The sequence below is a fragment of the Juglans regia genome, chromosome 10, assembly GCF_001411555.2.
Source record: "Juglans regia cultivar Chandler chromosome 10, Walnut 2.0, whole genome shotgun sequence".
Lineage (NCBI taxonomy): Eukaryota > Viridiplantae > Streptophyta > Magnoliopsida > Fagales > Juglandaceae > Juglans > Juglans regia.
The window spans coordinates 14,646,398-14,667,079 of record NC_049910.1 but is presented as its reverse complement, the minus strand read 5'-3'; the positions used below and the strand labels follow the sequence as shown (position 1 = coordinate 14,667,079).

General features: G+C 32.3%; 1 protein-coding gene across 2 annotated transcripts; it reads right to left on the bottom strand.

Moving 5' to 3' along the window:
- Nucleotides 1-10,598: 10,598 nt before the first annotated feature.
- On the bottom strand, nucleotides 10,599-15,453 carry LOC109015722. 2 transcript variants are annotated; one of them, XM_018998190.2, is made up of 4 exons: nucleotides 15,099-15,453; nucleotides 14,462-14,620; nucleotides 12,638-12,856; nucleotides 10,599-10,966 (listed from the first exon to the last, which is right to left on the bottom strand). In XM_018998190.2, exons 1-4 carry the CDS (start codon nucleotides 15,291-15,293, stop codon nucleotides 10,625-10,627), a joined length of 915 nt encoding a protein of 304 aa, XP_018853735.2. In that variant the 5' UTR covers nucleotides 15,294-15,453; the 3' UTR covers nucleotides 10,599-10,624. The 2 variants fall into 2 exon arrangements, with proteins under 2 accessions (XP_018853735.2, XP_018853736.2); XM_018998191.2 differs by having other exon boundaries at nucleotides 14,462-14,601.
- Between the last annotated feature and the right edge of the window lie 5,229 nt (nucleotides 15,454-20,682).

The window sequence follows — 20,682 nt, the reverse complement described above, 5'->3', positions numbered from 1 at the left end:
TGACACCAAATAGGGTTCCGCCTCATGAATTTCTGCTTAAAAAAGATTGTTCAATCATGTTGTTTAGAAACACTAATCCTTCAGAAGGCTTATGCAATGGAATGTGTCTAATATGTTGCAATTTTGAACGTAACGTCATTGATGCAGAAATTACAGTTGGTCACTATAGTGGTAAAAGATTTTTTATACCAAGAATCCCAATTTTGCCAAATGGTGATGAAAACAATGGTTTCCCATTCAAGAGAACTCAATTTCATATCAGATTAAGTTTTGCAATGACAATCAACAAAGCACAAGGTCAAATATTGGATTTCGTAGGGATATATTTGCCACAACTTGTATTCTCTCATGGACAACTATGTGTTATTATTTTATAAACTTCCAAGTTTAAATGCTAATGATTTTTTTTTTCCTTTTTTACATATGCAGTTTTCAAGATGCGAAAACTTTATACATCTATCAGAGATATCACATCAAGCACAATAAATTGGAAGATCAAAATGCTTGTGGCAGAAAAATCTTTGAAATGCACAACTCAGCAATCACCATTAAAATATCAGCACTTAATCTTAGTTGATACGGAGGTATGATACTCATTGTCTTATAAATTTACAAAGAATTATACCTGCATATTTAATGGTATAAAATTTGTTCTTAATAATGATAAGCATATATTAATTTGTGCTGGAAATATATTATTTTAATATTTTGCAGGGCAATCGAGTGCAAGCAACCATATTTGACAAAGATATTGATTCGCGTGATGACACTTTGCATGTATTCCAGTCATATTATATCAGTAATGCTTACGTGAAGCCGTTGGATCCTAAATATAAAATTAAAACTCATCAATACTAATGGATCTTAAATTCAAGGACGATAATTGAAGAAATTACAGATGGCGAAGAAACATTGTAGCCGCTAGTTTATGATATTGTTCCATTTAGTGAACTTCACAGTTATAAAGATTCCATTGCAGAGATAGGTAAATATTTATTCAAAATTCTTAAATCATTTCATAACTATATTTATTAATAAATTAAAAACTATAAACATGATTTCTTAGATTTGTTGGGAATTGCATTATTTATTAACCCAAGTTGAGAAGTGAAGACAGCAAATGGTTCCAAAATCTTGCAAGAATTATATTTGGTTGATCAAAGGTAAATATATTCTTTAAGTTATGTATTTATTTTATTTCATTTCCAATAATAATTGTTTTCTAATTGCATTTATTGGCATCATATTATTGTTTACTCATGTTTTAATTTTGTAGCTTAAACCTTATGTGCTTGGCTTTGTGGGGTTGGTTTGTTGATGCTGAATGTCAACAAATTTCAGAAATTATTGGAACTAAACCGATCATTTTTGCCAGGGGCGGTTAAAAGTCACTTCTTAAAATGATATTATTGAAAAATTCAGAATTCTATATTTTTGTTTTATATAATATTTTCATACAACATCTAATACATCGTTTTAATTTAGAACTCTCTTTGTCATCTCAACCAACAAGTATGTTTACAATAAATCCCACAATTCCTGTTGCAGCATCATTGCAAGAATGGTAATACATGTTTTCTTTTTTTCATTTAATTTTAAAACAAACTCTTATTGATTTTTGTTTTCAACATATAATTGTTACATTTTCAAAAGTTATTATTTGTTTTTAATCTTTCCTAGATTTTGCAGGGCAAGAATTAAATGATTTCTTGCTTGAAGATGTGATTATAGAATCTTTGGATCCAACACACACATCTGCCACTGCTCATGCTGTCCGGAAATTAACAAACATTTTTTATGTTGCAGAACTTCTCAAGGCTTCACAACCTAGAATGGTAAATTATATTCTTAACAATATTTTTTAATTATCGATTATTACAACGCAATCATTTTAATTCTTGTTATACATATCATATAGAAACCAAAATTTTGGATTAAAGGCAAGATAAACGTGCTTGATCTCTAACAAATCTTCTTTTATATGTCTTGCGTTGGATGTAATAAACGAACAGGCTATGATTACAATGAAAAATTCTCATGTTAACATTGCAAGCACATGAGCATTGCACAACCACGGTATATACCTTTCTTCTAAACCTTCGATTTACATCGCTTGCTTGAAAAGTTTAACATATATTTTCTATACATTCTAACAGATAATTATATCTTTGTTAATAATAGTTGTCGAGCGTATGATGAAGTTAATGATGGTACATGACAGCTAGCTGCAGTAGTATTTGGTAAAATTACAGAAAAAACATTCGGTTATTCAACAATTCATTTCATGAATCATACTAGCAAGGTAACATAATACTATTTTTTTAAAAAATTTTCAATTCAAATAATACAATTATAAATCAAAACATAATTTTTATAATAAATTCTATTTTTTTTTTTTTGCATGAGCATTTACCAATCTTAGAAAGTATGGCCAAAGAAATCTCGGAAAAAGAATGGATAATTGAACTCCGTGCAGATGTAGAACAGATGATCCAACAACGGCATAAAAATTTTAATATCCTATCAATTAATTATGCAAAAGAGAAAGAAATATGTTAGTTACTATGGTTGTAGCATGAACTTTGGTTATTGTTTAGGACTCAAATCAAACTACATTTTATAAGCTTATATCAAGCTAATTTTGCATAGATATTACTATGAATGTGGTATGAACTTTGGTTATTGTTTAGGACTTACACCAAACTACATTTTGTGAGCTTATATCAAGCTTCTTTTGCATATATTATTTGTTTTATTTCACATTTGATTTTTTTTCCAATTAGGTTATAAATTTTATTGTTATATGATTTATAAATTTGTAAGAAAATATAATTTTTTTTATAATGCAGTTATGTTATTTTTATTTCTATCTATATATATTTTTTTGATATATATATATATATATATATATATAAAATGACCATATATATTTTGTCTCCAATGGGCAAGCGTCCCTTGGACGTTTCATCACTATTAGTATATATATATTTGTTCTAGAAGATTATGATTGTACATAATCTCTACGGGGTTATGCCCCTTGATAAATATTGTATTTTGGGTTTTTATTAATGGTACTCATGACCTTATCCATACACCCATTAACTCCGATTATCAACCAATACAGAATCTATAAACAACCCAAACTATTATCAACCAATTGATTATCTCATCTATTCCTCACGCACAGAATCATAGTTACAAGGAGGGAGAGGGAGAGAGAGAGAGAGAGAGTACCCAAACAAGTGAACAACACCCTAGAGGAAAGGCCGATGACAATAGAGATGCAGCGATGGAGATGCGGTGACGATGAGTGGCGACGGTGATGGGGTCACGGCTGACGAGGTCACGATGATGGAGGCTGGGACTTAGGGTTTCTTAGTTTTCTCTAGCCGCAGCGTAGAGAGAGAGAGAGAGACCAGGGGGAGGGGGAAATGTATAACTGGTATCAAAATGATACCAGTTTAAAAAAAAAAAAAAAAGACCTGGGTACTGGGTTTCAAACCCGTACCCGGATCGGGTTGGTTCTGGTTTTTCAACTCGGGTTCTGGCCCGGGTTTGATCCGTGCCGGAACCCGGTTTTTCGGATTTCGGACCGGGTCGGGAAAAAACCCGGCCTAGATGAACAATCTTAAGGCCGATGGTCTACAGATAGAATGACCGATTGTTGTATTTTTTTTTCTTTTTTTGTTTTATTCTTAAACATTAAGGGAAAAAAAAACAAAATAAAAAACCAATTCAATATATTTCTTAACATTCAAGGAAAAAAAAAAAAAAAAGCACCTATCGTTGCAAATGCTCGGTAGACCATCGAACTATCTAGCATTTCTAATAAAAATATTAATACTGTATTATTATAGAGAGATGGATGACAAATCTAAAGTGGATTTGAATAAATTGGCTAACATGCAAAAAGTGACGATCTGTAACCAAAAATTAACTAAATCAAAGCCTAGATGGATGCTAGTGCTCTAAGGCAAAGAGCCCGAACCCACTATACGCGTTAGAGGTTCTTAATGTATCTGCCTTGCTGATCTTTCCTATTCTGGTTGGATTGGGCCCTTGTTTGGACTTATTTTTAATAATGGGTCGTTGCTTATTTCCAGTTAAGCCTCATTGGACACATAATGGGCCCATGTTTGGACTTTTCATGGGTGGGTTTTCCGTCGTGTTTCGACTATCCTTGCAAGAAATAGGATCAAAACCCTCTGGAATTCTATACCTAGAATTATTTTAAGAAATCTTCAAAACGCTTCGATCTAAATTTTCGAAAAACATTTCAACTCTTTTTACTTTTAGAAATATTATTTTATTTTTAAAAAAATATATTTGAGTTTATCATGATTGCTAGCTTTTAAGATTATAAAATTTCCTTAATTTCTCTCTCTTTTCAAAATAATTCATAACTTCTAAAAATAAATTCCAAAATATTATTAATAATAAATATAATATATATATTATTTTTAAAATATTTTCGACCTCACATAAAAGTATAGGCTTTAGAAAGTCTAGTTTCAAACTACGATTTTAATAACACAGGTACGTGTAAATCTTGGATTGTCCACTTTCAGATATTGATGAGTACATGATAATCCTTACAAGCCAAGCAAACGACACAATTATGGCATATTGTAATTTTCCCAACCACTTTTTTATTTATTTATTTTTTCCTTGAGAAGAAGACAAGAGTTTAGAAACTTGTGATGGCTGTATTATTTATATCGTGCATAAAAAACTGTTGAACACAGTCAGAAGCCACATGCAAGTTGCAACCTTGATTTTCTTACCCAATGGCACTTGATTTTTTTACTATCAAAATTATCAATTGGCTCAAAAGGTCTTTGTTTATACTCTTAAGCAACCTCCTGGACCCAAAACCATTAAATTATGACACCTTGCTTTCCTTGAGCTAAGATATTATAAAAGAGGACCGCTATAAAGAATTATATAAAAATAATCTTATAAATTACATGACTTCATCTAATTCATTATATCTATTTAATTTTATAATTTAACAAATCACTTTAAACTACGTTAAAGTATAGGATTACTTTTGTTTTGTGTAATCAGTTTGTGCCTAAAGTATTTCCCAATTTCAAAAAGAGAGCTGACTTAAACTTCCTTCCAGCAACATCGTCATCTCACACACTAGAGTACAAAGAAGAAGAAGAATCGTGTCAATATGTGAGTGTTTGTTTCTGATCTATACTTTCTGTTTAACTTCAACAAAGATTTGATTAAGGTTCATGAGTATCATGAATTCAACCATCATAAGTTGGACTCTCTTAGGCACTGACCCTTCAAAGAAAAAAAGAAATCAAGTGAATTGGGAGTTGGGTCTAGTTTGGTTCAGTTTTAGGCAATTGGGGATGCTCTCTCCAGATCTAGATCCCAATAAACTGGATCCAGATGATCAAATTGTATCATGAACAATAAACTCTCACACTAGTTTGCATGACTATATAATAAAGAGATTCATTCATTCATTCCTGGCTAGTCTTCTGCTTTCTGCATGCAAATGATTTGTGAAATTGCATGCCAAAACTAACAATTCGCAAGCACAGTTGTTTCCCATCACAGACAAGGAAAATATTATTTTTCACATTAATAAAGACAATACAAACCAATAAGATCTAAAAATTAACATCAGCCCAAAACTTGAAGCTCATAACCCAGATATATGTAGTAGTATCGAAAAACAAAAAACCAAGCTTGACCCATTTAACAAAACACCCAGAATCTCCAGATTTCATAACTAACCGAAAAAATAAAAGGAAAAAAAAGGAAAAAACATACCAAAACACAAAACTAGACAAAAAAAAAGGGGAGAACTAAGTGATGGACTTAGATCTTTACAATAAAAGCATAGGAAATTGGGTATTGAACAAGGGACTGAGAACAGCCATGATGAATACTAATCAGCCTTTCATATGCTTGACCTTGTTCCACCCTTTCCTGCATGAATCCCCAACAATCTTCACCCCCCTCTTGAACAAGATCTTGAGCCCCTTGGCCCTCTCCTTCACCTGCTGCTCGAATCCAGCCATTTCAAGTTTTCAACAGAGAGTGAGAGAGAGAGAGATAGAGAGAGAGAGTATTTATTAAGGATTTGTTAGGTTTTATTTCTAGCTCGCAACCTAGCAGCCAGAACAGAGGTAGAAGTAGAACTGTCCAGTGGTTGTGCTGCGCTGGGAGTCAAACTTTTAAGACGATAATCTCGTGGGATCCAACTCAGCATGGACACGTGGCATATATCAAGCATCTGATTCGACGCTAATCCTGGGCTTTTGATTTTTTCTTTGTAATTAATTAGCTACGTTGATTGCGGGATTAGAACGAGCAGAGTGTCCATGTGTGGATGGGAGCGTCCGTCAGAGGTTTAAATTAAGAGTTCTGCTCAGTTCGGTATTTTTGGGCTTTTTTTTTTATTTCATGTATTTTTTATGTGGTTGATTAAAATAATTTATTTTATATTAAAAAAAAATACAACCAATCATATTAATAAAATATACAAAAAAAATATATAAAAAACAACGGCACATAATAGAGTTTTTGTTAAATTAATGAGTAGGACTCATTTAATCCCACATGGACAACTGTAGCTTTTTCTTTATTTATTTGATTTTTCAGTTTTTTATTTTTGCTAAAGAGATACTATTTATTTTATAAGAAATTAGAGTATTAATAATAAATTTTTATCAAAAATATTAATTTTTTTATATATAATTTCCCAAAAATTCGTTATTATTGCTTGAACAATTTGGGGGATTAGTTTTTTGTATAATATATATGTTTTTTTTTTCTCTAATTATGAAGCCAACGTGACCACAGCTCATAGCAAAACAGGGAATTGATTTCACCAGCTGGAATATGCTTTAAATAATCAAAAGGTAAGAGATTCTTTTCATATTTTGAGTTTGAGGTCATTAAAGTAGTAAACAAATGAGTTTGAAAGTAAATTAAAGTTATAAATTATTGAGAAAAAAAAATTAAAGTTATAAATTATAAAAAGGAGAGAGAGAGTTTTTTGAAGTTCAAATAAATATAATCCACAACTAAATCTGGCAGTCAATTTTTAAGATATTGGGAGAACAATGTTTTTAGAGTATTAGTATTAGATTTGTCATCTTATTTTTTAAATTTTAATTAATATATAATTTTTTTACTTTTAGCTAATCATTCAAAATTTGAAATCTACGTTAGATTAGTCATCACACTCTCTATAATAATAAAATTTTATTATTTTTTATTATTTTTATTTTTTAATTAATTTTTATTTTATTTTCTTAATCTTTAATAACCTCCAACAATCATATTCATTTTTATTTTTACAATCTAACAATTTATAATATAATAATCTCAAAAAATATTTTTAGACTTGCTATAATGCTTTTCATATTTAAAAAGAAAAATAGATTTATTGTAGTTTATAATTTAATTGAAAATAATTTAATTAATTTAATATAGAGTAAATATAGATGCTATTTATTAAATTTAAAAATAAAAAAAATATTTAACTAATTCAATATCAATGCTCTTTGAGTTCTTATGAGGTGGACCAATTGGATTTCTTGTCGAATTTCTAAAGCATTATTGGAAGTTTCTAAAGCATTATTGAAAGTTTGTTTATAAAGGTAGAAAATAAATGATTACAGAAAGAATAAATTGGGACAGAAGGAGGAGAGATTTCTCCAGAAGAATGATGACAGAAGAATGATGACGTGAAACAGACTCAGGGTGATCTCAACTCATTTCAATTCATCATTATAATTTTTTCAAATTTTAATATAAAATATAATAAACAATTCAACTTTTTTAAATCTCAAAATAATAATAATATTAAAAAATAATATTCTAATAATATTTTATCATCTCAACTCAACTTACTTCAACATCCAAATACAACCTCACCGTCACTATGTGAAAAAGTCTTCTGATCCATATATACCATTAGATCTGATTTGAATGCACAAAATTATATTATTTTGTCTCATTATTATAATTTAAAAAAATTTATTCAATTTTTACACATTATATTTTTTTAATTTTTATTATCTTTTTCTTTTATCAAATATTTAATATATGAATAATAAATTGAAGAATTAAATTAATTTAAAAAGAATAAACTAAAAAAATTAAAAATTTTAAAAAATATGATGTGTGGAGGTTATGTAGCATTGCTCTTATAATTTTTTTAAATTTTCATGAAAAAATATAATAAATAATTTAACTTTCTCAAATTTTAAAATAAAAATAATATTATAATAATATTTTATTCAACTTCTAATAAAACATCTTATTTTATCTTAATTAAACTGAATAATCAAACGAGTAGTTAGAATTGTGTATTAAAGTGTCAAGTTATGAACCCAAATTGTTCATGAATCCTTCAAACTCGATCGAGCTAAGCAACGATAGAGGCCTGATCCCCAACCCCTTTGCCGCTCGTATACAATTTTACCAAAAAGAGTAATACTAACTATATGTATAGATGGTGTAAATACCGTATATATATTTTTTTAAAATATAGTAGAGTTTAGTATTAAAAAATTATTATTTTTTATATGAATCTCATATTTATTTACTTTTTTTTAAAAAAAAATACGCGTATATACAATTTATGACTACAAATATCATTTATCTTTTACAATAAAATATATGGTACAATAAAAGCTTCAAACGTTCCTAAGTTAAATAGTGTATCTTGTTGTTACTTCACAAAAGAGATTTTCTTTTTATTCCTTTGAGTTTAAGCCACCACAAGAGAAAATAACACAAGTAAATTAGGCCAGAATATCCTTAGGTTCTTCTTTCTAATTCTAAATAAAGAGGAATTCTGAGTTTGTGGGCACCAAAAGTATAACAATTTATTTATAGACTTTTCATCTTATGTTTCATGTGGAAGACTACCAAATGAAGGCCAGGCCGGCCCTAGCAAGATTAACCAAGGCCACCAATGGACTTTGGTCTTTGATAAACAATTGACTCGAAATGGTTATTATAATACAATACAATTAGCTAAAAAGAAATAAACAACTACCTCTAATGGATTTAAAATAATCTGTCATCGACATATGTAAGTCACGATTAATATATCAAAGTAAACATATTTGACATGCGACTTCACAACTACCTTAGAATTAGACCTCGTTTATTTTTACAAATGAGATTAGATGAGTTGAGATAAAAGTTAAAAGTTCAATAAAATATTGTTAGAATATATATTTTTTAATATTATTTTTGTTTTGAGATTATAAAAAGTTGAATTGTTTATTTTATTTTGTTTGAAAATTTGGAAAAAATTGTAATGATTAGATGAGATGAGTTGAGTTGAGTTGAGTTGAGAAATTTTGTGAAAGTAAATGAGGCTAAATTAATTACAATAAAGAGTTGTAAGTTTTAGTTATTTAAGTATAACGGAATTATTTTCTTCTTCTAATTCAAGCATACTTTTAGATTGAAATTCATAAGTAGCTTCATAAGTTTTTAGGGTGGATCTTTTTCATTGTCAATATATAAAATACATCTAAGTAATGTATCTAGAAATTTAAATCTTATTACGTCACAGAGTGCACATATCGATTTTGTACTCTATGAATTTTTTTAACACTCCAATCAAGGTACTTTTGTAAATTTTGATTGGGGTTATTTGCCATAATGAGTAGTCTACATCTTCTATTTCATACTCGATGTCTCAATGCCAATATGCCAATTTTGAATCTCTATTTCAGATCAAGATTATCATCAGATTGACATTTGTCAAATTCTATTACTAATCGCGAATATAGTATATGGGCTTGAAACAACACAATAAATACTCAATTAATCTCTCAAAAATAAATAATTTTATTTAATATAAAAAGTCAAAATTACAGATTCCTTTCGGGACATATTCCTAACCATTTTTCCATGATTTTGGTTATGAAGTCAAGTACATCTTTGACAGGCACGCTGGCAAACATAAGAGTGCAGAGGACGGCTTAGACAATTGATCAGATTCCTAACCAGTCTATGCGGGCTGATTCCTAAAATTACCCTCGGGAAAATTCCAGAGTGCTATGATCTCTTTCATTGAGTTGCTTTTGGTGGTTGTAAGGTATCATAAAGGAAGACTTATGAATTGCAATGACCATAAGATTATGCAAAATGCAACTCTTAAGAGTAGAAGCATCGATGAAATGATATGTATCAGCTACTATTCACTCTCACACCACACACCTATAGTTTTTTTTTTTCATAGGGTGTGGGACGTGATGGTAGTAAATAGTGATTGATGAGAAAAACTTTTCTTTTTAAAATTATGGGTAAGGCACTAGGATTGGCATTGGGCACCATCCCTTTGTAGATCAGAACCAATCAGCTCCAACGTTCTTGAAGCTCTTGGGAACTTAGCTTCTTTCAAGCACAGTGGTTTCATAGATGATTCAGACAGAAATATTGATTTTCTTTTGAACTTCAAGCAGCATACTTCTTGTCATCATCCACTGCAAATTAACCTGGCTTAAGAAAAATTACTTCTTGTCATAGAAAAATTAACCTTTCTACTTTCATATCGGCTTGCAAGTGGAAAAACTCTTCTAGAGATCATCGGTCCGAAACTCTTACCAAAATGGATTAAATTTTATAATCATGACAACAACGTTAACATGAGGGTCAAGGCATTGTACAGAGAATGTATGACAATGGAGGAACTTAAGTTTCCAGTCCAGCAATAAGAGCATCCAAGGACGCACCCAATGATGGACAACTGTAAAAAGTTCTCACCAGAGAAGTGTGCAGCGCTAAAGATGACTGAACTTACGAAGACTGCTTTCTGCCATTTCATTGTTGATGAAATTGATGTCAAAAGAAAACCTCTATAAACAGTTTCTTCCAAAAGAGGTGTCACAATACAGTAAACAGCTACACAAGCTGCTTTTGAGATGTCACTGCTCAGGAGGATCTCCTTCACTATGGGGTTGTTAACAGCCTGCATGCATATGGCATAAGAGGTGTAGCTTGATAACGGAAAATAGAAAAGGAAAACTCTAAAATCAAAGCACCAAAATTTTCAAAACTAAGCCCTCCCGATAAACATATCCTAAAGACATTTATATACCATGTATTGAGAGATGTAGAAAAATGTTAAAGAGGAGGACAATGAAAAACTAGAATCAGAATCCACATTAGAAACTTGTTGAATAGTATGAAGTTCCTTCTACGGCAATGAAGTATTGCATGCTTACTTGCTTATGATAATGCCATGATGCACACCTATATTTATGACATATATAACTTTGGAAACATAAATTTTTGCTCCTATTGAGTCATGCCATCGATTCTTACATTAAATAGCCATATATTTGGCCATTTAAGTTTAGAATAATTTGAAAGGCCATATCAATAAAGAAAAATTCTAGACATAAGCCTCACATTCCTGCACACCACTTAAAAACATGTGATTTTACTCTTTTACACTCAGATTTCATGAAATCTGAAATATGAAATATGAGAATAAAAAAAATAAAATCACATGTTTTTAAGTGGTGTGCAGAGTGTAGAGCTTCTGTGTAGCACGACTCATCAATAAGTATTATACAATTTGGAATTTGAAAATCTGGAACACTTTGTCCTTTTCCATATACAACACTTCATCTTCTTTCATTTATACCTATTTTATTTCAAGTAGTAACCAAAACGACTCCAAGTCATGTTATGAGTATAATTAAAATATAAAAGAAAATACAAAAAATTAACCATTTTTCCAGCGCATCACAAGGATACACGACTATTTTTTTTTTTTTATGAGGATACCTGACTAGTTACTACATCATTTTCAAAACATGAAGCTTTTGTTAATATGAAGTTCTGGATCCCTCTCTTCCCTCAAACATATTTTGTGAGGTTTCTCATAATTAACATAGAAACAAATAAGCGTAAGAAAATAGAAGATCAAATAGCTCAACCAAAAATGTTGGAGATCAAAACGTTAATATTGCACTCATTTAAAGGTTTCTATATATTCCATAATGCTTCAATGCATGCTAATTAAAGCTTCAAGGCATGCTAACTTAATTACAAAAGTTTTCATTCAATAAATTTAACCATTCTTGTGCATCATGCATGCTTAAGACTAGTTATTCAGCAATGACTGAGATGAAGTTCATTCCATTCCATTCCATTCCATTCCATTATCCGCATCTTTTTTTCAACAACCACAATATACTGATTCCAATTTCTAGTACATTAAACATACATATCAAAAAACTTCTAGTACACTAAACATTCATCTATTAGGTAAATGGAGAGTAAATCCTCAAATTTATTTTTGACACGCTCCACTTAATTTTATTTTTGACACGCACAGCCCCTACGCTTATCCTTAAATGGCACAAATCAACAGGTCCATTCATTCAAGATAATCTTACTTTGCTTTCTGAAAACTCAACAACAAAAGGGGAAAATTTGTCTCAGTTGATGTTGGTGTTGGATCAACATGTCAAATAAGAGTCTTTCATGATTTTCTTGTTTTTCTTGTGCTTGCTAGGTAGGTATCTTTCTTGTATCATCCTGTATACTTAGATTGTGCATTTTCAACTCTTTAATGAAATTGATATCAAAGAAAAAAGCAAAGCAAAAGGAGAAACCTTATTGCACCAACCTTGGGTCCAATCAATCTGTCAGCTAGGATTGATGTAAGAAACACCAACAGAAATAGAAACCCAAATCCTAGTACTGATGCCAACAACCAGTTCCGCTCTCTTGATAATTTGTTGGCTCTAAATAAGTTCAAAAACTTGTATCTAGGCTTAGCAGTCCACTGTAGAAGCAACAGAGTTGCAATGAGCTCTAGAATTTGAGCTATAAGAAGTGATATTGCCTGTAATGGTTAAGAAAGTAAGTTAAAAAAAAAAAAAAAAACATTATTGTGCAACTTCATGCATCAAAAACTCAGACAAATTGAGAATTTGAACAAAGAAATTGTTACCTTCTAGCGAGATTGAGTGTGTAACTGGCCTACTGACAACAGAAAAAATAGATACTTTGCATTTTGTTTTTAGATTGACCTATGTTGGAAACAAAATTGGTCTACCAATGAAATAGACATTCGTTGGAGGCCAAACGAGAATTTTTTCCGAAAAGCTCATTTTGGGGCCAGGACCGTAAGCGCTAGTCCCTTTATAAAGAAGGGACCAAGTAGACCGCAGCACAGAGGAACAACAGTCTAAAAATGATTGCACTTCATTCCTAATGCTTTCTTTTCAATTCACTAATAAAACACCTCACTTTTGGTGATGTAGGATACCTGGATCTACTCAGCAGCCACTTGATTGCCCATGGTATTCAAGGACAAAACCATGTCGTTTCAATATGTTAAGGTCACTGAAAATATCTTCGAGTTGCACAAGGCAGTCTCTTAGGATCTCCCAAGAGACTTCCTCTATGTCTTCCTAGTAAAATTGAAACCATAATTGCGCTTCACCTTCCAAGTGATTAGTGCAAGCATCACAATTTGTCATCTATCACATATCAAGTCTTATTAAGGCTTCCTCAACCTAAAAGACTTGGTTCCTTAACAATTCCAGCACCACCCAATATCATGAGATCCATGACACAAGCCTATCAAATCCTCAACTTTAGAGTCTTGATTTGATTTGTTCAAGGAAGTCACATGACTGAATTAGGCCCATGATAAAGAGTTAAATATAATGCAAATGATTTTTTAACACAGCGCAACATGATTTTTTATTATACTGCAACATTTAAAAAAAAAAAAGAGTATCACATCATATTTAATAGAGTACTGCTACATCCACAAAGGAATTACACAAAATAATCTCACAAAATGACGTAACTTCATTTGATCTGTTAGATCTATTTTATAATAAAAGTAACTTTACAATCTGACAAACCACATCAAGCCACATTAGTTTGTGAGATTGCTTTTGTATAATTCTTTTGTGGCTAGAGTATTTCCCTATTTTATTATCTCCATGCTCATGGAAACCGGAGTAACTGGCTTCAAGTCTGAATCCTCATTCTAAGTAGATAGTGAAGATTATGGAAAAATCAATTATATGGTATGTCTATCAAAATAAATAAACTATAAGGTTTTATTAGCCTCACTTTATGGCCGATGCCCATCCAAACTATTTTCCCAAAATAAACATATCAGATCCCCCCAGACCCTAAAAAAAAAAAAAAAAGCACTAAGGAAAAAAACTCAGACTAAGGTCAGATAGACTACTCCTACACCACTCTACAATGCAAGCGTTGATCATGGACAGCATCATTTGATTACATCTTCTGAAAAAAAAAAAGGTGAAAAAATCATATCTAAATAATATCAAAACAGAAAAGAAACAAGAAGAATAGGATATATCTTTGATGATCATGATGACATTCACAACATTACTGCTTCAGTACTCAAACGTACAGAATGTGATAAATGCAATTATTGATCTTATAGATCCACTGCACTCACCTCAGTCTGTGGATCAAGAAGAGGTTCATGCAATATCGCAGCAACCACAGACAAGCCTCCGAAACTCAAAGGAATATGCAGACAGAACATGTAAAAGGCCATGGTGCTCCATATACTCCCTCTATCCCAAGGAATATCTCCTGCCAGCACCGAGAACCCCTATAATCCAGAATAAAAAAAAACCCTATTCACGTATTTGAATCAACATACAGAGAACTCGAAAGGTATATAGTTAAAACTCGCTAATTATCTAACCAATACATTTCAAATACATTACGTTTCTAAAATAACCAAGAAAATCTAAACTTGTTCACATATACAATAGAAAATAACCGAAATCGAATATGCAGGAAAGTAAGAAATGACCATAAATCCATTATGAAAACGTGAACCTTTTTTGGTATATTTTTTAAAACCCATTTGTAAGTAGACATTCCCCAAAATGTTTCCTTTGTTCCCTGGAAGAGAACCTCTATGTAAACGAAATCGTAAAAGCCCATTTTCTTAAACCTTCAAAAAGTCCTTTTTCATCAATTAATAGCAGGAAAAAAGTCTCCACTAAAACAACAGAGAGAATGAAAATAGAAATGAATTAAGATTTGAAAACAAAAAAGTGTAGCAGCAGAAGTGAATCTACCTGAATAGAGGCTTCGTGGGCGTCTTCATTTTGCGTGCAAGAACGCTTGAAAGAAGCTTTCGAGCTTGGCTTAGATTTGAATATGGAGGAACGGAGGAAAGAATTTGGAGATAGAAAGAAATCTGGCAGTTTCCTAGATTCTATGCTAAATTTGGGTCGTGTAAGATAAACAGAAGCGCACTGTAACAATATCATTTCATTTCAAGCTCTCTCGTCTCCTCCCCAACAAGAACTAAACTTTTTTATCTCTAAGCGTGTAGCGTCACCACTCACTAGCGAGGTGAATCGGTGATGGAGCGAGCAACTTTTGCCTTCTTCAGTTCTCCTTGTGAAAATGCGACCGGCGACACCCATCAACAACGATAACGAGATAGACAGTGAAATAAATATTAAATTAATTAAATTAATCACACTCGTAATTTGACAACGTGCCTACCATAGAGCATTCTCAATGTACAAGTTAAATTTATGGAGTATTTAGCTATTAAGCATAAAATATAATCATAATAAATTAATTAAATTTTAATTATTTAAAATTTAGTTACAGTTATTTTTAAAAAAAATTTTTAAATTTAAATTTACTATACATATACTAAATATATATTTTATCAATTATTTATCTTTTTTTTTTTTTCTATCACATATTGTATCACAATGAATAGATTCATGTGCACGGGTTCATGTGTTGGGGGACTAGGTTCATGCATTGATATATTAATTTAATTAGAATATGATTACTAATTAATATATAATAGATAAAAAAGTAAAATATGATAAAATAAAATAAATTAATAATTAAAAAAATTAAATATTTTTAAAATTATTTATTACTCATTACTATATAATGAATAAATAGATAATTCAATGTAGAGATTTAATGTGAATAGCCAAAACTAAATCCATCTTATATTATTTTATTATTATATAATAAAAAAATAGTTATTCTAATGTGAAAATTTATGTGAATGAAATAGTCAAAAATTAAATTTCTCTTACATTCATAAAAAAATGTCATTTAGCTTTAACTAATCCATTGAGGATGCTCTCAAAAAAGAGAGTAAACAGTATTTCGAATATTCATTTCATTCATAATATTGTACATGATGCCTTTGGATAGATTATATAAACATGAGGTACTGCAAGTAATAACAAAAAGCAATATAAAGGGAATAATGTTTGTTACAACCGAATCAGTATAAAAGGAAAATCATGAAAAGTCTTGAAGATTCTAGAGCTGCTGAGGTAGCTTTTGCTACTTTTTGTTTTGCTTAGTGACATCATCTTGACTTAGGCTAATATGCCATCTCGAGTCAAGTGGGGTGTTAAGCACACGAAGATTTGATCGGAGAATAGAAAAGAGATCAGATACTAATGGTTTAGTGAACACATCTGCAATTTGGTCTTTGCTGCTACAAAGTTGAACTTGTAATGCTTTGGCAGCCACTTTATCTCGCACAAAGTGAATAATCAATGTTCATGTGCTTTAAGCAAGAGTGATACACATGATTATAAGTTAGATATGTGGCTCCTAAATTATCACACTACAAAGCAAGGGTAGTGAGAGAGAGAGAAACCGAGCTCTTTTATCAAGGTTTGCAACCAAATACGTTCTGTAGATGTATTGGCCAATGATTTGTATTCAGCCTCAGTATTGGAACGATCAACAGTGTGTTGCTTCCTTGAACTCCATGAAATATGATGATTGCCTAGAAAAATACAATAGCCTCCAATAGATCTTCTATCATCTTGGCATCCGGCCCAATCGACATCAGAGTAAGCATGTAAGGTGAAGGAAGATTTTTTTGAGAGAAAAAACCATAATTGATGGTGGAATTTAAGTAGCGGAGAATTCTATTGACTGCTATCCAGTGAGAGAGTTTGGGTTCATGCATGAATTGGCATACTTTATTGACAGCGAATGAAAGATCAGACCAAGTTAATGAGAGGTAGTGTAAGTTGCCAACGATGCTTCTAAATAAAGTGACACTATCAAATGATGGAGAATTGAATTTTGAGAGCTTTATCGAGGTTGACATGGGTGAGGAGATAGGGTTAGCACCACTCATACCAGTCTTTTTTAACAAATCAGAAACATATTTTCGTTGGCTAATAAGGAGCCCATCCAAGAGGTACTCGAGTTCTAAACCAAGGAAATAAGACAACCTGCCCAGATCCTTAACTGGAAAAGCTTGACTGAGTGATGTGATAAGATTATCAACAACCTACGATGAGGACGAGATAATTATCATATCATCAACATATACCAAGATAAACATGCAGATTGTTGCCGTGTGCATAATAAAAAGTGAGGGATTAGCCTTTGATGCAGAAAAGCCATAGGTGACTAACCAAGAGCTTAGTTTTGAGAACCATGCTCGGGGAGCTTGCTTAAGGCCGTAAATGGTCTTGTTTAATTTACAGACAAAATGAGGTCTCAATGGATCAACAAAACGTTGCGGTTGTTGCATAAAAATTGTCTCAGAAAGCGTACCATGAAGGAAAGTATTTTGTACATCAATTTGTCTTAGGCACCAACTACGAGCAAAGGCAATTGAGAGAACTAACCGTATATTGGAAGGCTTTACCACTAGGCTGAAGGTTTCGGTAAAATCAATATCGATTTGTTGATGAAAGTCCTTAGCCATGAGCCTTGCCTTCTGCTGTTCAATAGAGCCATCTGATCTTAGTTTCGTTTTAAACACCCACCTGCAACCGATTAGGTTAGAAATAGAGGAATGGGGAACTAATGTCTAGGTTTTGGTTTTGACAATGGCTTGATATTCTTGGAACATGGTTGTTTTCCATTCAAGAAATTTGGAGGCAATAGGGATAGAAGAGGGCTCATTGGGAACCATTACAGTGAAAACATAGCAGTGTTGAGATGGATAGGGGATAATACCATCAGTGAGAGTGTGTGGTTGGGAAGAGTTGGTAAGGGACCAAGTAATGATTGGAGATCTTGGAGGAATTAGAGTGGTGGAGTGGTGAGGTGGTGGAGGAAGAAATGGACTAGAGTTTGAGTTCAGGATTTCCGGAGAAGACGAGGAAAGGGGATTCGGGGAAGGAGATGGGGATAATGACTTAATTGGAGATGGGGAAAAGGATAAATTCGAGGATGGAGATAACATAATTGGATCGGGCTAGAGTTGTTAAGAGGATAGATTATGAGATGGGCTAGGGATGTGTTGGTTCAAATTTGGGCTAAAGTGTGGGAGTAGGGCTGCAAATGGTCCGGTCCGGCAATGGACCAAATATTTTCGGTCCATCATTTTTCTGGACCGGCCAGTCCGGCCTAATTTTTTTTAAAATAATTAATAAAAAAAATTATTTAAAATACTAAATTAAATTAGATGACTTATTAATGTAGATTATGTAACAAACTCAATAAAAAATATATTTTATATGGTCAATGATAATAAATTAGGTGAAAATTATATTATTAATTTATATAATTACTATATAATTAACTAATTGATATTATATATTAATTAATTCATAGAATATTAACAAGTGATAATAGCATATTTAAAATTTTGTTAATAGTGATAAGTTATATGAAGATATATATAAAATATTGTTAATTTATAGAATATTAACAAGTATTAATAATATATTTAAAAATTTATATTGCTAATTGTACAATTATTATATATAAAAAATATAAAAAATATATATATTTTTTATTTCACTGGGTCCGATCCTAAAAAACCCTGGACCGTGGACCGGACCGAAACTTTTCGATCTTCTAAAATGTGGACTGGACCGGATCGGATCAGTCTAAGTCTCGGTCCGGACAGAAACGGTCAGTCCATTCTATCCGACCGGACCATTTATCACCCCTATGTGGGAGAGTATCTGGTAGACTGGCTAAGATAGGATTTTGGGCTGAGATTGACAGAGAGGGGTATGGGCTAAGGATGGATTGGAGAAATGTGGAAGGAGAGTAGTAGGAGGATTGGGCTGGGAAGGGAGAGAAACAAAATTGAACTTCTTGTGGGGAAAGTTGGTCTCATTAAAGATGACATCATGGATCAATGAATTTTTTAGAGTGAATTGAGAGAGAGAAATTCTCCTCCGGCATCAGTTTGTAATGAAATCATTTTTGTGTTAAAAAAATATTCAGTAAATTTAATGAATGAGTTAAAAATAGATAGGACATCAGACTTATTTTTTAGGGGAAAACACCATGTGAATCTTGTGAAGTGATCAACAATAGAGAGGTAGTATTTGCAACCAGTTCTTGAAACATAAGGAGATGGGCCCTTAACATTTCTAAGGGCTTAACAGATTGCATAGTACTTAATCAAGGACACGACAATTGATGGGCTTTTGCAATAGGGCATTCAGGACATACAAAAGAAGACTAACTGGGAACATAAGACACAATTTTGGTGCAAAATGTTAGAGACGACATTAAGAGCTGGATGGCCGAGTCTTCGATGCCAGCAGCTTAAGGACACCTTTTCATCGAGATGGATGGAGGAAGAGGATAGCGACAGGGAGGAGGGAAATTTGTAGAGTCCGTTATGGGTTAGTCCGCCGATGAGAAGCCTCCTTGTTATGTATAACTTGCAGCCATACTTTCTACGCTCATCATGCAGCTCCTCGTACAAGGTATTAAATTAATCAGCACAAATACATTATAAATTTATCTTACTCGTATGTAGGCCTTGATTCCTTCAATGATATATTACATGCATTTGACTTATAAACAAAAGGAACATATTACATGCATTTAATTAGTGAACTTAAATGTTTGTGCTGAATGCGTACCATGTCTATGATGCACACCAATATGTAATAATATCGATTTAAGTGCATTGTCTATTGTTTGCATTGTCTATTTTTTGTATTGTCATTATTGCCCAATAGCAGCATACCATGGATGACGTAGAGGTTCTACGTGATCGTGACCTATGGGCTGTTGGGTTGGAGGAGATGTTGGTTGACATGTTGTACCAAGAAACATTAGAGGGTAAATTAGTGGGGTCCAAAATTACAAACCGTGACGCAAGCCGAGTATCAATGTGCTTAAGTCCAACAACGATGTCATCAAGACGACTATCGATGCAATTATCAATGTGGTCAAGACAAGGCTGGATGCAGCTGAAAGAATCAAGTACCATTTGTATTCCCAACTCATTTGGATCTGGTGTACGGGTGGATGGTGTTGAGCCAGATGGCTGAGAACCTGATGGCTTAGCACGGGATGGCTGTGAACTAGGTATAGGATCCTCATCATCAAAAGGGAATGGGCGAATGTGAGCACGACTCAGCTGAATGGTCTTATGACTAATAGGAGCCTTTAGAGGGATTCTCGGCTTTGTCTCTGGAATAGGAACTGAGTAAAACATTGCAATGCGAGTGACAAGACTCGTAAAAGGAAATCTTGTCCGAATTTTGTTGGACTGATGAGCCTTTAGAATGACCCTGTAAAGATGATTTCCCAAATCGATGGGAACATCATTGATCAGTGCATAAAGCAGAGTGGCTGTGTCAAGGCCGATATCACTGTGATGGACAGTTGGGTAAAGGTTAGTGAGGACGACCTTACTAAGAAGGAGATAGTCAGGGGAGAACTTAT